Genomic DNA, 14,721 nt, shown 5'->3' with positions numbered 1-14,721 from the left:
CTGTCCTCCTCAAGCCTCAGGGGCCTGGGGCTGCGAGCGGCCCGGGGTGTCTCAGGGCAAGGCCCAGCTTGGGGTGGGTTGTAGATTGCGTCCTCAGCATGAGGCTGGAAATAGATCCACAGAGGATTACTATTGAATTGTTCCGTGGTGGCTTTGCATGAAAAAATAAATATATATTATATTTATACTTTTTTCTTTAAAGAAAAAAAAAAACCAGCTGCTCTTTTCCTAAGCTTCCAGCGTAGTACCACATGTAGCTGCCGGGCCGGTGCGCAGGCCTGCCGCCCGGCCCCTCATTCCTTATTGCCTCAGACAAGCTGCAGGCAGCGAAGGAGGGGCTGCCTTGGGGGGCACTAGCTCCACAGTGTGTGTCCTACACGAGCAGGCCTGAAGCCTCACCCAGAGCCCAATGAGTCTGGTGGCTTTCCAAGGAAAAAAGAGGAAAGAAAAGTCCTTTCTAACCCTCCCACTCCAGCCCCTCCTTAGCAGGGGAAGAGATGGGGGGGCGGGGTTTAGACCCCACGTTCAGGAAAATGAAGGAAGTGGGGCTCAGGGAGAGCTCGGGATGGGGGACAAAGGCCACCTGCAGCCTCACCACGGGCCCCAGAGACCCCAGGCCTCAGCCACAGTCTGGATTCAGTAGTTTGGCATCAGTGCTGAGCAGGCTCTGAGGGGCGGGGGGAAGGAGGAACGGGTAAGCCCGTCAGCAGCCCCAACCCCACCCTTTGGTTCCAGGACCACCCAGCCAAGCAGGCCGCCCATGGCGGCTAGACAAGTCTCATAGAAAAAAAAGGCTACAAACTGTCCTATTTGTACAAATATAGTGTTTCTCTCTTTCTCTCTCTCTTTCTCAATAAAGAACATTTACACTCTGAACATTGGGATTTCTCCATCTTGGGTTTACTAGAAAGTACTTTAGCTTGGAAAAAAGTGCTCCGAGGTTTTTCGGAAACTTGATGGTAGGGGGCAGGTGGGGGGAGGCGTGCCCCCAGCCTGCCCCTACCCTCCCAGTTGGTCCAAAGGGTTTCTATATTGCGTCAGAACTCAATACACCAAGGGCTGGCCAGTGGGTTCAAGGTTTCATGACAGTGGGGAGGACTGGTCACTAGTGTGGCTCCACTGCCCCAAGGGCCTCTGGGTAGGGGAGCCCAGGTGACTCCGAGGACCCCATCTCCACCCCGCCTGCCTCCGGGACAGCCTGGCACCCTGTGCCGCCCGAGGGCGGAGGGGGGGTGGGGGAGGGGCAGGGCCCAGCAGTCCCTGCCTTCAGGTCTCCTTCTTCTCCACTGCGCTGGAGAAGATCTCCGCAAACCTCCGCAGCTGCTCATTGGCCGCCTGCGATTCCTCCTGCAGCCGCTGGTTGTTCTGCCTCAAGGTGGCCACCTCAGTCTGCAGGACCACCTTGTCCTGTTTCTCCTACAGAGAACAAACGCCGTGAGGGGCGGGCAGAAGGGGCGGGATGCAGAGGGCCGCGTGACATCTGTGGGGCCGGGGAAGCGACAGGCTGGTAATCTGCCATCTTATGGGGGGGCATGGAGGAGGAATGTGGGATTCTAGAGCTAGTCCAGAGAGGGCAAGGTACCTACCTCCCCAAGGTCACACAGCAAAGGAAAGAATAGCTGAGGTGAGACTTGCACCCGGACCCAGTCCCCGGTACCCAGTACTCTCACCTTCTGAAGGTCACTGTGCAGCTGCCTCAGCATCACTTCTAGCTGGTACACCTTCCCAGGCAGGTCCACAGGGGGCTCCTCGCTGAAGGGAGGGGAGAGGCAGAGTCAGTCCTGCAGCCACTGACGCCCACATCGGCCCATCGGATTTGGGCCAGGTTTTTAGGGGAGACGGTCGTCCCCTGCCAGCCCCCAAAGGGCCACATGTCCTCTCGTATGAGGACGTAGACATTAAAGCCTCACGACAACCCTACTGTGATCCCCATTTCACAGATGAGGAAACTGAGGCACAGAGTGCCTCAAGTGCGTAAGAGTCTGGGCATGGATTTGAACTCAGGTCTTCCTGTCTCCCAGTCCAGGGCGTGGGGCACCACACCATCATCTTCCCTTCTCAGCCCCCATCTCTGGGCACTGCTGAGGTTCAGGGGCCCGCTGTGGCATCTGCGTATGTTAGACACAATGACCCGAGTGCCAGGAGGGCTCTCCGGCGCCCCTGCATCTTCTTCGATACACTTCAAGCCCACCTTCCTGTAACCGTGGGAGGCCGCGTCTTCTTCCTCACGTGTCTACAAAGCAGTTTCCCAATACGTCCCCTGCCCTGGGAAGTCCTGCTCTATACCAAACCTCCAGGGCCCTCTCCTAAGAGTGGAAGTCCAAGGAGGGGCGGCGCAAGGAACTCTGGGTGAGAGGAAGGAGTCATCCCCCGAGCCTCCCTCTTTGGCTCCTACTGCTTTGGAGTTTGGCCCCCACAGGCGAGAATGCTGTTCCCTGCCAGCTTCTCATTAGCTCTGGCCTGGGGCCCCTGGGGATGCCGGCCATGTTCTAGGTCATGGGAACCACAGACCGGAGATGTGCTGAGAAGGCCTGCTGGGGGTGGGTGACCAGTGGACCGGTGATGTGACCTCTGTGTCTGGTGCCCTGCACTGGGCCTCCTGTCATGGAGGTTTGCTCCAGAGCCCCTGGGTTAGTGAGGAGCGCAGGGGAAGGAAGATGCAGAAAACAAAGAACACTGTCAGCCTCGGGGTGGGCGACAGGGCCCCTCTTCTCTTCCGCCTGGGCCTGGAGGCCCAAGACACACACGGTATGGTGCGCCCTGGCCACAACGGCAGAGGGGGATCCCAGAGTCTCTTCCTGAAGGCAGGGTGGGGGGAGCTTGTTCTGTCTCTCCCACCAGAGTGCCACTGCCCCCGGTGAAAAGGGCCCTGGGGGACTGGCACGTGCCTTTGTGAGGATCTTACACGACTTCACATCAGGTCAGGCGGGTGCAGTCAGAGGGCCAGGGGCCTGACCCCAGCCAGGCTCCAGTCTTCTGAGGAGACCAAAATCCACCCCACAGCCCCTAGGCAGCAAGTCCCAGAAGAGCCGGCTGTGCCAGCTTCCTGGAAACAGGCACGTGCACTGGACGGAACCCTTATGGCTGCTCTCAATCCATCTGTCCTGAGCAGAGGTCTGGGATAAAGCCTCCAGCACCTCCTCAGGCAGCCTGACACCCAGCAAGTCTGGATTCCAGACAGAAAGGATGACCAGGTCATCCAGTCCAGTCCCCTGCCTTCAAGCTATCTGGCTGCTCCTGGATTTCCCCAAAGACTCATGGATCAAAGTGGGGGTGGCGGGAAGGGAACAGCTTCTGCCAGCTGCCTGGGACTCAGGTTCCAGGTGGTCTAGAAAACAAATTCTTCTCTGCCTCAGACCAAAGATGAGCGAGGTACAGAGGGCTGGAAGATATCCAAGAACCACGGAAGATGGGAACCTGAGGCGGGTCTGGACCCTGAAACAGGAGTAGCCACTTGGAAGCCGCACGAACAAGGGGGCACTAAGAGCAAAGTGGGAATGGCGGAAGCCCAGCCCCGACTTGGGAGGCCAGTGTGCCTGGGAAGGAGACCTGGGCATTTCTATCTTAGAGGGGGCGGCACAGACAGGATCCCCTTGCTGGGAATCCAATGAGAGGGGAAGACCTCCAATTTCTGGAAGAATAAGGAGGGCTGAGGGGCAGTGGCACCCCTACTGGGCCTGAAGCTCTGGGCTGCCATGGCCAACTCTCACCGCTAGATGTCCCCCTTTGGTGCCCAACACATAGACAAAGGCCTGCCCCCTAATTTGGCATACGGATCCCACGGGTAGGCATGTGGCTCATAAAGACATTCCTATCTGGTTATTGGGTTTCCTGAAATTGAGCCCAGCCAGATTCCTGGGCTGGCAGACCAGACGACCGGTTCCTGTCCCAACCCATGGCTACGATGAGTCACCCCAACATGGAAGGTGCAGCTCTCTGCCTGCTTGGTCCCTGGCACCAGTGTGGCTCCATGCCTGGGCCTGTGGGAAGGAATGGAGGCTAGCTGGGGTCAGGCTTGACTAAAGCGGAGCCCGTCGGGGGCCCAGGGCTCTCCAGGAGATGTGGCGGAGATGAATGAGATGGAAGGCTCTTGGCTGCCTGCTTCCATTGAAGCCTGGGAACCTCACCAGGCCTAGAGAGGCCAAGGGAGGAGAAACAAACTGGCCCAGTGATGAGCTTTGGGGGCTGGGAATGAGGGCAGCCCAGGAGGACGGATTACAGGGTCATGGTATCTGACCTCAGTGAGGCCCTCACGGCCACTGCACCCTCCCCGATTCCTGCCATCCACTCGTCCTTCCCTCAATTCCTGCTGCCCATCCACCTTTTCCCTCTTTTTTCCTCTAATGGTCTTATTTCATTTAGAAAAATATTTTAAAATCTTTTTGAAACTTTTGCTTCATGTTTCCTAAGAATCTAGCTGAATGTGTCTAAGCTGCATTTTTCTCCGAGGCTTTGTTTATAGACATTTTGGAGTCATTCCCTCCTTCTGCATTTATGTTTTGAGTGTTCCTGATATCATGATAGCTTATTATGGCCAGGTTCTTTTTTTATTTGCCCGTTTTTCTGTCTACTTTTCGACTTCTAATCAGACACTAGGGCTGGGCTTCGCCACCCTTCTGGACGGAAGGTCTAGGCTGGTCCTGCCGCTGCCTCCTTGGGGTATTGGGTGTTGGGTTATTCCAGAATTTGGGGCATAGGTTAGAGACCTGTAAGCTTTCAGTGCTCTCCAAATGGTCTGCTCCAGGGCGAAATCTGATCATCGCCCCTTGGTCTGAGCTCTGCAAGCTTCCGACCTGGGGTCGGGTCTTAGCAAGAGCAGATGCTGCTGGGCTCTGGCCGTATCAGCCAGCTGAGTGGCTCTGCTGTTTGGTCTGGGATTCCTGCCGCAGTTATTCCTAGCAGGCTTCAGACAGGGCTAAAACTAGACCCAAGCCCTGGCTCTGCCCCTGGGGTTGAAGCCATGCTGCTGCCCGCTCTGGTCACCAGCGAGGGTCAGGCACCGCCCCTTCTTGGTTTGTATATTCCACAGACCTCTCTGTCCATCGCCCTGAGCTGATCTAGGCTAGAAAAACGCCTCCTCCTGACTGTCTTGGATTTTCCCACCACTACTCAGCCTGGCGTGTTTTCTAGGTCTCTTTGGAAGACTTTGGGGGGAGCTCACTGCACTGCTAACTGCTCCTCTGCCATCCTCCTCATCTCTCCCCTGCCCTAACTAGGCAAACTTCTTTCCTCTTCTCATGCTCACCCACAGCCCTGGGCCTCCCTCCATCTTTCCAACCCTCAGCCAATGAACTGCCTCTTGTTTTTCCAAGAAGACAGAGCCCACAGTTCACACCGGGTGTGAACTCACTCGGCTCCCCTTATTCTCCGCTGATTCCTCTTGTATCTGCACCTTGAGCCTTCCAGGCCTTGCCTGGCGGTTGAGATGTCGAGAGGTGGCTTTGTGGGTAGAGCACCAGACTTAAGGGTCAGAAAGACCTGAGTTCAAATCTGACCTCAGATACTTGCTGTGTGCCTCTGGGCAAGTCACTTAAACCCCGTCTGCCTCAGTATCCTCATCTGTTGAACAGGAATAACAACAGCGCCTATACCCCAAGGTTATTGTGTGGATCAAATGAGGTATTTGTAAAGAGGTTTGCAAACCTTAAAGTGCCGCAGAAATGCTGACTATTCTTGTTATTAACCCCATTTCCTTCCTCAGCCATGCCCCACCCCCCCAATCCTAAAACATCCACCTTCTTACAGAGAGATGACATGTCATGTCCTTTGCTCAAAGACCTGCGCTGGCTCCCTACTTCCCACCCACAGAGGAGAGGTACAACTGAACCGCCTCCACCAGGTCTCTCTCCAGGATCATGTAAAAAGTGCCTTCAAAGCCTTTCCTAACCTGCCCCCCTCCCTTTCTTGGCTCCCCCCACCCACCCACTCTCCCATCCAGTGCCCCTGACCTCCTGGCTGTTCCATGAACGAGACCCTCCACCTCTCGGCTCAGTCCCCCATGCCTGTTCTCTCTCCTCCCTCAGTTCTCTCTTGCCGTCTCCCAGGCCTGGACCACTCTCCCCCCTCTGCTCTGACCACTGACCTTCCTGGCTCCTTTTAAGTCCCAGCAAGCCTTCCCTAGCCTCTCTTCATCCTAATGCCTCCCATCTGTTAACTACCCTGTTTATCCTGGATAGAGCTTGCTATGTGCATTGTGTGTCCTCCAGCAGACTGTGACTGTCTTTTGCCTCTTTTTGTACGCCCCGTGCTTAGCACAGTGCCTGGCACACAGTCGGTGCTTAATAAATGCTTGCTGACTGACAAACACTCTCTTTGCCCGCTAAACCCCAAGGCTGTGCCCCCTCCTGCCCTGTGTCTCAGAACCTTTGGGTTCCTTCAGAGTCCTGCCTCGATGCCACCCCAGTCTTGGCCAGTGTGGCTGGTTCTGAGTGGTTTCTCTTCTCCCAGGACCTGGGATTCCTTCCCTCACAGACCCTACAGAATGTAAGGTCCTTGAGAGGAGGGCCAGCCTCCTTCACTTTGACCTCTGCCTCCCCAGCCCCTCACCCAGTGCCCAGCCTCACTGCACTGGGATGGAAGTAGGGAGGGGCCAGCTCTTACCTAAACTTGGGCTCTTGCAGAGGGCCCTCCAGTTTGTCCTGGCTATAGCTTGTCTGTATGTAGTCTGTAAATAAACTGTAAGCCCCCTGAGGACAGGGACTGCCATGGGCCTTTCCTGGTATCCCTGGCACACAGTAGGTGTTTAACGCTCGTTGTCATACCCTGCCCCGGTACCGGGTGGTGCCTCACCTCATTGTGGGGGTTGTTCGGGGGGTGGTGGGCGTCCTCTCCAGGCTCGAGTGAACTGGGCTGTGTGCTGGTGCAATGTTGGGGCTCAGGGCCGGGTCATTGAGAGAGAAGAGAGAGACCGCTCGCTGCACTGTTAGGGAGAGAAGACCCAGTCAGTGTGCTCTGAGGGACCTCAGGTGGAAGCCGGCCCAGAAGGGCGAGGGGAGTCTGGGGCGGCTGCTCAGGGAAGGCCCTCGGGCTCTGCTGGCTGCAGTCTGTTTACAAAGGTCCCCCGAGTTAGAAGGGGAGCTTCCGGAAAGCAGGGACGGTGAGCACAGTGCCCGGTCCGCCACAGCACCCACAAAGCATGTGGCAAATTCAACAGTCACGAGGCAGCCGAGGCCAGTTCAAAGCCATGACCGTGGACTGGGGAGCTGGGGAGGAGGGTGGAGCCCTTTTGGCCTGGGGGGAGAAAGCTGTTCCCCCGACCCCAGACACACAAGGGGGGCCTGTCTGAATGCTGGGAGGGGGCTGGTGTGTAACCATGCCACCGCTGGCTTCCCTCGTCCCAGCTGAGCACAGAAAGACTGCCGAGACTGTGGCCAGAGGGGAGCCCACCTGCCCCAGGCCTATGTCAAGGCCTAGAGAGCGCCTCGATTCTCCCCCTCCCTGGGCTGGAGGAGGAGCGAGGCCCAGCCCTGACCAGGCAGGGGAGGGGGGAACTGCTCAGCATAAAGGCAGCGCCTCCAGGCCACAGGCATAACTCCATTCAAACAAAGCCGGGGAAGGCACCGACGAGGCTGTCCCCCTCTAGAGGCTGGCCCCCTCGAGAATGTCGGGAGCAGGGTGGGCAAGCGGTGAGGGGGTGGGATGGAGCGGGGCGGGGTGTAGGAAGCTTCAGGGGATGGCTCTGCCAGCTCAGCCCCAGCCCTGCCAGGTGTAGCAGGGAACCGACTCCTACCTGCGCAGACCCTGCCCGCCTGCCTCCCTCCTCCTGGGCTGTGGGGGTCCCAAGGCCAGGTGGCCCTGCTTCGCTGCCTGTCCTCGGCAGAGGAGGGCTCATGCCAGGCCCTCTCTCCAAAGCTCCTCAAGGAGGAGGCCCAGGGCAGGGCTCCTCCAGAGGCAGCTACGTCTGACAAGCTGGGGCAGATTCCCCCGGGGGCTGCGTGCTATGTCAGACCTGAAAGGGCAGTTTCCAGAACAGAGTAGAGAGGGGCGGGTGGAGAGGAGATGGAGGCTCACTTCCTCTGCATGTCCTGCTTTCCAACCACGTATGTGGCATTTACTAATCTGCCCTGGTATTATAATTATATGTGCCCACTTCTCACCGGCTTGCCAGCCTGGGAGCAGGAGTCAATATAAAGGCTTTAGCAAATCAGCTTCTCAAGCGTAAGACAGGGGAGGTGTGGCTAGGTGGCAGGTGCACTAAGGAAGATACTGGGGGAAGAGTGGACCACATGCCCCATCAGCCAAAGTGATTTTAGGCTACATCGAAAGAAATCTCGTACCCAGGACTAGGGAGGGGGCAATCTAACCATGCTCTGACCATTTCTGGATCTCACATTATAGAAAAGACATTGGTAAGCTGGAAAGTGCCTGGAAGAGGGAAGCAGCCAGCGTGGGGAAAGGCTGCAAGGGAGCCATGCCATCAAGGGAGCACCTGAAAGGAGAAGACACGGTGGTCCAATGACCGGAAGGGCGAGAAGAGCGGGAAGGAGAACCACAGAGAAGAGTTCAGGTTGGGCATAAGACAAAAAGCTCCTCACGAGGAAAGTGGGGCAGAAGTGGGTGGCTGCCCCGGGAAGAGCCACGTGCCTTCTCTCCAGCCATCTTCAGGCAAAGGCCAGGCAACGGCCCTGGTGGGGATGGATGCTGCAGATGGCACTGCGGGTACGGGACGAACTCGATGGCCGCTGAACCAGCGAATCAGTGACTCGGTGTGACCAGCCTGCGCACCGCTGCTTGTACATGACATTAAATTTCCCACCTCCATGCCTTTGCCCACGATGTACTCCCTCCTCGCCTCTGCTCTGCCTCCTTAGTTTCCTTCAAAGCCCAGCTCAGGGGCTACCTCTTAGGCGAAGCCCGACACCATCCCACCAGCCAGCGTTCTCCCTCCTGAAAATACTCATGTACTTCTTGTCGTTCAGTTGTTTCAGTCATGACCAACTCTCCACGACCCCACTTGGGGTTTCTCGGCCAAGGTACTGGAGCGGTTTGCCACTTTCTTCTCCAGTCCATTTTACAGATGAGGAAACTGAGGCAAACAGGGTCAAGCGACTTACCCAGGCTCACACAGCGAGTATTTGACGCTGGATTTGAACTCAGGTCTTCCTGACTCCAGGCCTGGTGCCCTACCCACTGCAGTGCCATCTAGCCTCCCTTATGTACTTAGTATTTACGTATGTGTGGTAGAGTATAAACTCCTTGAGGGCAGGGCCTGGGACAACGGCAGGGGTTTAATAAGTAGTTGAAGTGAATGGAATTATCTTGGTCTTCTGTCCGGTTTCCTCCCACAGCAGCTGACCCTAGGTGCCCAAACACAACAGGCAATCCAGAAATATTTGCTGATGAAGATGCCAACTAATGGATGGTGGAAAAAAACAAGGTCAGGTCTCTTCAGATGGACTCTGACAGCACCAGCGGCTGGGGGGTGGGCAGGGAGAGCTCTGGCCAATGGCATGGCCTTCTGGGACGCTTCAGTCTCAGCCAGCAACGCCATACTCTAGTCTGGACGGGTCTGGGGATCCTGGGAAGCTGCGGGGGACACGCTGCTTTGGGGCTATGGAGATCCACTTTGGAGGAGGGTGGCACCTGCTTTATGTGGACTGGGCTGGCTTCCCTTGAAATGGAAAGAATTCTGGCTTCTGAGGCCCCGAGGCACAAAGACTCAGCCTATCAGAGATGGGCTGGTGTTTGTGATTTTCGCGGAATTCACATTCCCCTGCAGCAATGTCCTTCTGATCCAGAGCTGCTGACCGCCATAGGAAATGCTGGAGTGTGGGGGCAGGGATGGAGCGTCCCATTTTATCTGAGCTAGTGACCTATTTAACCAGGAATTATATTCTTTAAAATCTTATCAATAAAGTGTTTTATTAAATTTTATGGTCCAAGAGTGTCTCACTATATTCTAACCCTGAATCCGACTCACTGTACTGGGCCTAGCTGTGCCTGGTCCGGAGCAGGTCCCTGGAACTGAATGAGGCTGCTCCACACCAGGGAGAACCAGGGGAAGGAGACAGGCCGCCCAGGCGGGGCTGGCTCCCAAAGATACAACAGGAGATGAGGCCTTGGGCCACTGAAAGACAGCCCCCGAATTCTGAAGCTGGATACTAAGTAAGGCGTCTGCTCATGCCAATCGGATGCGGACCCCCCGGGCAGCTTGCTAAGCTTTTCACAGGTCTGCCTACAGCCCTGGCAGACGGTGCCTCTGAGGCAGAAAGCGCCTTCCCCACCGCCCCACGCTAGCACAGCATGGCTCAACGGGTGTTGGTGCCTTGCTCCCCCACCCTCCCCACAACCCCCCTCATCCTCCATGGCCAGCCTGAAGCTGTGCTTTCTGTTTGGCAGAGGAGAGTGGCAGGCCTTTCTAAAGAGCCTTTCAGGGAATGGTCTGTGGGTCGGGAGGTGACGTGCCCAGGCTAGTTCAGGCCAAGCAGGTCACCCTGGAGATCCTCTAGCTAGGTGAGCCGCTTCTGAGCTAAGCTCCCATTACTCCTTCCTTTACCCCAAATATAAATGGATCAGAGTGGACAGAGTGCTGGACTTGGAGTTAAGAAGACCTGTTTTCAAATTCAGCCTCAGACACTTACTACTAGCTGTGTGACCCTGGGCAATCACTTCACCTCTGTCTGCCTCTGTTTCCTCAACTGTAAAATTTGGGCATAAAAACAGCACCTACCTCCCAGGTGAGGATAAATGAGAGGTTATTTGTAAAGTGCTTAGCACAGTGCCCGGCACATAGTAGGTGCTTAACAAAAGCTTGTTTCCCTCCTATTAAAGTGGTTGGGGCTGGGTAAAGTCTGGCCACCGCTGACTTAGGCCACCCAAAAAAGGCCCTACAGAACTCCAACAGTGGACGCCCAGCACCCACAGGGAGACGAGTTTATTCACTGAAAGCAGGAGAATGAACACCCACGAGGTGTTCCTGGAGGCTCCTACTACCCCTGGGTATTCAAAGACCATCCCCCTGGCGATAGGATGGGCTGCATCCATCGGATCTGGAACACCATGCTCTACAAAAGCAGTGACTTGTATATGGCGACGTGGCGGGCACCTCAGGGGGAGAGCCAGTGAACGTGCTGGTGGGGGAGAGCTTACCTTCATAGGCCTTCGCGGCATTGACCAGACTGGACCACTCCAGGCCAGAAGCGGTGTCAGGGAGGGGCATCATGCCAGGGTCCAGGCGCCTCACTGGCCGGTCCCGCACGTCAGTCAAGGAGAGCTCCGAGGAAGAGATGGTGGCTGGCAAGCAGAACGGGGGGAGGGGGGCTGGATGAAGGCACTGACCTGGGCACCGCTAACGGACCGAGGGGACCTGACCCTTTCTGCCTCTGGCCCTCCTCAGGGTCCCTGTCTCCCTGGACTCAATCAGAGCAGCAGCTCAGGCCACCGTACTCATCGGGACACCCGTCAGCGGCTCAGACAGCTGCCCTCAGTCTCACATTCTTGTGCTCCCACAAGGGCCATCAACACTGGAGGGTCCTTCATTAGCAGCCAATAGTTAGCAACAGGCAGGGCTCCCCTCCAAGCGAGCCGCGTGGGCAAGAGAAGGGCCCTCCATCAGGTGGAGAACGCAGGCGGCTGCCCAGAAGGGGAGGAGCGCTGGGGCCCAGTGGGCAGGCCAGAGGCAGCTCCGCATTAACTCTTCCTCTGCCGGGGCCAGTGCTGGGCAGAGGCCTCCCTCAGCTGCTGCTTGCCAGGACAGGACCGGAGATGCCAGCCCAGCCTAGGCCCAGATGGGCTGGTTCTATATGACCTTAAGGGGATCCCTCCCACAATCCTACTCTTCACTTCCATCTTGCCTGAGGAGGCCCCTCAAAGGGTGCCTTCCTCAATCCTTTCCTGGTTTTCCCTGTCCCTAACCTGCCCAGAGCCACGGGGTCCAGGGCTCAGTCCACCCACCTTTAGGCAGGCTGAGGGGGCTGCTCCTGGTAGGCCCCTCTTGGAGGGACACCCCAACACGCCCAGCAGGCCCCGGGCACCCTATCCCGCTTCCTCCCTCACGGATTTCTCTCTCCACCATTCCAGACCTCCCATGGAGGTAGCCCCTCCCCCACATTCCCATTTGCCCAGGTCTGGCCAGTCCTCTGATTGGCTTGGAAAGCCACGGTTGTATTAGATAGGATTATGGCAAAGAGAAATAGTGAAACTTTGAGGAGCTTGAGATATTAGCGGAGGTTTTTATTCTCCTGAGACTGAGAATAAGCTCCTGGGGCCAGCTCACGTCAAATCTGAGCCCGGTAAGACCATCCTGCCCACCCCCAAATCCCCTGAGGTCTGACGCAGGTCACGATGGCTGCAGGGACCCAGGGCCCTGTGCTCAGAGGTCTGCCCTGACCCCCACCCTGCCAGGGTTCCCATGATTAAAGAATCCTACAAAAATGGGACATGGGGGCACGTGGAGATTGGAAGCAAGGGGAGAGATCAGGCCCCTACCAAGTCTCCTGCCGAGCCCGAGGACCAATTCCCAGCCAGTGTTCATGCCTCTGCCCTCCACCTTCTGGACCAGGCCTTTGCGGGCTGAATGAACCTATGACTGACTGAGCTAACGGGAAAAAGAGCCCCAGAAGCACCTCTGCCTCCACCCCCCGGCCCAGGGCCAACGTCAAAATGTGCTCACATTTCTTCTCAGGGAAGCCGTTGCCACCGGCCGGGAGCGGGTGGGAGTGCTGGTGTTGTCGGCGGGAGGGCAGCGTGCTTGTGAAGAGGACGTCACTGGGCAGGCCTGGCTCGAAGCAGGGTGGACTGGAGTACGAGGCCTCCCGCCGGCCGCTGCACAAGCTCTCGTCGGACAGGGTCCTCTGCAGCGCCTTCTGGGGGGACTGCAGGAGTTGAGGACAGCCTGAGGTCAGAGCCCCCGGAAGGACCCAGGCCCTGCCTGCTCTGCCTTCCCAGTCACTGCCCACCTGCCAGAGGCTGCTGGGGGCAGAGGACAGGGCACCAGGCTCCGAGTCGGCAAGGCCCGAGTTCAGATCCGGCCTAGTTGCGTGACCCTGGGCAAGTCACTTTACTTCTGTTTGCCTCAGTTCCCTCAACTGAGAAATGAGGATTTATCTCAAGGGGTTGTTGTGAAGACCAAATGACATGATTATAAAGCACTTAGCAGAGTGCCATCGTAGGCACTGATACAGACTTCCTTCCTTCTCTCCCTCAGTCCAGGCCGGGACACGCCTCCATCCCTCCTGCCTAAAGCTCTGTGCCAACCTCTTCCTGCATCTCCCCCCAGGTACTGACCCTTCTCAAGCACTGCTTTCAGTCTACTGCGGCCCTGCTCCCCTGCCCACGGGACGACACAAAACACCAGAGACTGGGTTTCTTCTCAGCTTCGTCTCCAAATGTCTCAGGCGGGCATGCAATGCCCTCCTGAAAGCCTGTCCAAAGTGCTCCCCCACCTTTCCTCTGATTGCTCCTCGCCATGCCCATGGCTGACGCGGCCCCCAACTTTCTCCTTCTCCAAATCCCTCCTTCAAAGCTTGGCCCCATTTCTGGCTCCTGCACAAGGACCACCCTCCCTGCCTCCCTCTCTACAAGCTCACAGGCCTTGGGTTCAGATTTGGGTTCTGGCATTTACTTGCTGTGTCTATGAACCTAGGTAAGTCACATCAGCTCTGTAAGCCTCGCTCTCCTCATCTATCAAATGGGGCAAATGATGCCTCCACGGTTGCTGTGGGGAAGAGCTAAGCTTAGAGGCACTGCAGAAATGGGGGGCCGGCCTCAGGCTCTCGCCTTCAGTCTGTCTGGCCTCTTCATCTGCTGCTTAGGGGGAGAGAGCCAGGGGGCCTCTATCTGCTGGCTCCACCTCAGAAGGGAGAAGGGAGGGTGTGTGTGTTTGTAAGATTCCTTCCGGCTCCGAAGTCTAAGCCAGCGGCTACTCTTTGGTGGACACGTAGTATGTCTCCTTAACTAAACTGTCAGGTCCCCAGGGCTGGGCCTGGGTCTGACGCCTTTGGTTGGTGAACGCCTTGTGCCCTGCCTTTCAGCACCCAGCAGATCCCTCCTGGGCCAGCCACCGCTGGGCAGATTACGCTTCGTGCCCTCTCTGCTTCCGGCTCGGGGACCAGTCCCTCTGCCTGAATGTCTGCGGTGAATGGTGTAAGGAGCACGCAGCAGCTGGCCTCTAGCTGAGCTCGTCACAGTTTGCTAGGCCTGTCATCAAACAGCAATCAGCCTTCATCTCAATCCTCCTCTCCCACCACAGACAATCAGACCTCCTGAGACTCCCATCCTTCCTACCTAAACCAAGCAACGATAAATTCAAGACGCTGGCTGTCTCGCGAGGAAGGGGCCAGGGGTGGAGGGCATGGGTCAGCCGGGGTCGGACTGAGCCTCCAAAGCTTGTGCCTCGCCTACACAGGGTGCTGGGTCTGGGACTGGGGACCCCACGGGAGAGCCCATGCACTCACCGAAGACTCTCGCTCCTGCTCTGGGGTCAGGGGGTCCATGATGATGAGTTTCTTGAGGTCATCCTCAATGGTTGACTTGTAATTCTTCCGGGGTGAGCGGAGATCGCGCAGGGACGCCCTTAGCCGGGGCTGCCCAAACACATTCTTCGCGCTCATATCGATTTGCCTGCAACAATCCGGGGAGAGGGTCAGGGGGTGCCTGGCCTCTCTCCCTCCCTCCTGGCTGCCTCTGGCTTGCAGAGATGGCTCCCTCCCCAGTCAGATGGGAAGCTCCCCAGCCCTTCTCTTTTTGGGGGCTTGGCACTGGCAAGTGGGTGGCTCAGCGGAT

At 57.2% G+C, this 14,721-nt stretch overlaps 1 protein-coding gene across 6 annotated transcripts in view; it reads right to left on the bottom strand.

Moving 5' to 3' along the window:
• Positions 1-878: 878 nt before the first annotated feature.
• The window catches only part of SIPA1L3 (signal induced proliferation associated 1 like 3), a 169,510-nt gene continuing 155,667 nt past the window's right edge, over positions 879-14,721 (bottom strand). For all 6 annotated transcript variants that reach the window (XM_027855213.1, XM_027855210.1, XM_027855211.1 and 3 more), the window contains exons 17-22: positions 14,394-14,559; positions 12,611-12,812; positions 11,089-11,232; positions 6,790-6,919; positions 1,671-1,752; positions 879-1,416 (exon numbers count right to left, since the gene is read on the bottom strand). In XM_027855213.1, the coding sequence (XP_027711014.1) occupies positions 1,267-1,416; positions 1,671-1,752; positions 6,790-6,919; positions 11,089-11,232; positions 12,611-12,812; positions 14,394-14,559 (874 nt within the window). In that variant the 3' untranslated portion in view covers positions 879-1,266. The remainder of the gene's footprint in view (positions 1,417-1,670; positions 1,753-6,789; positions 6,920-11,088; positions 11,233-12,610; positions 12,813-14,393; positions 14,560-14,721) is intronic.

The sequence above is a fragment of the Vombatus ursinus genome, unplaced genomic scaffold (assembly GCF_900497805.2).
Source record: "Vombatus ursinus unplaced genomic scaffold, bare-nosed wombat genome assembly UNPS02010822.1, whole genome shotgun sequence".
NCBI classification, from domain to species: domain Eukaryota; kingdom Metazoa; phylum Chordata; class Mammalia; order Diprotodontia; family Vombatidae; genus Vombatus; species Vombatus ursinus.
This window is presented reverse-complemented; position numbering and strand designations above follow the sequence as displayed.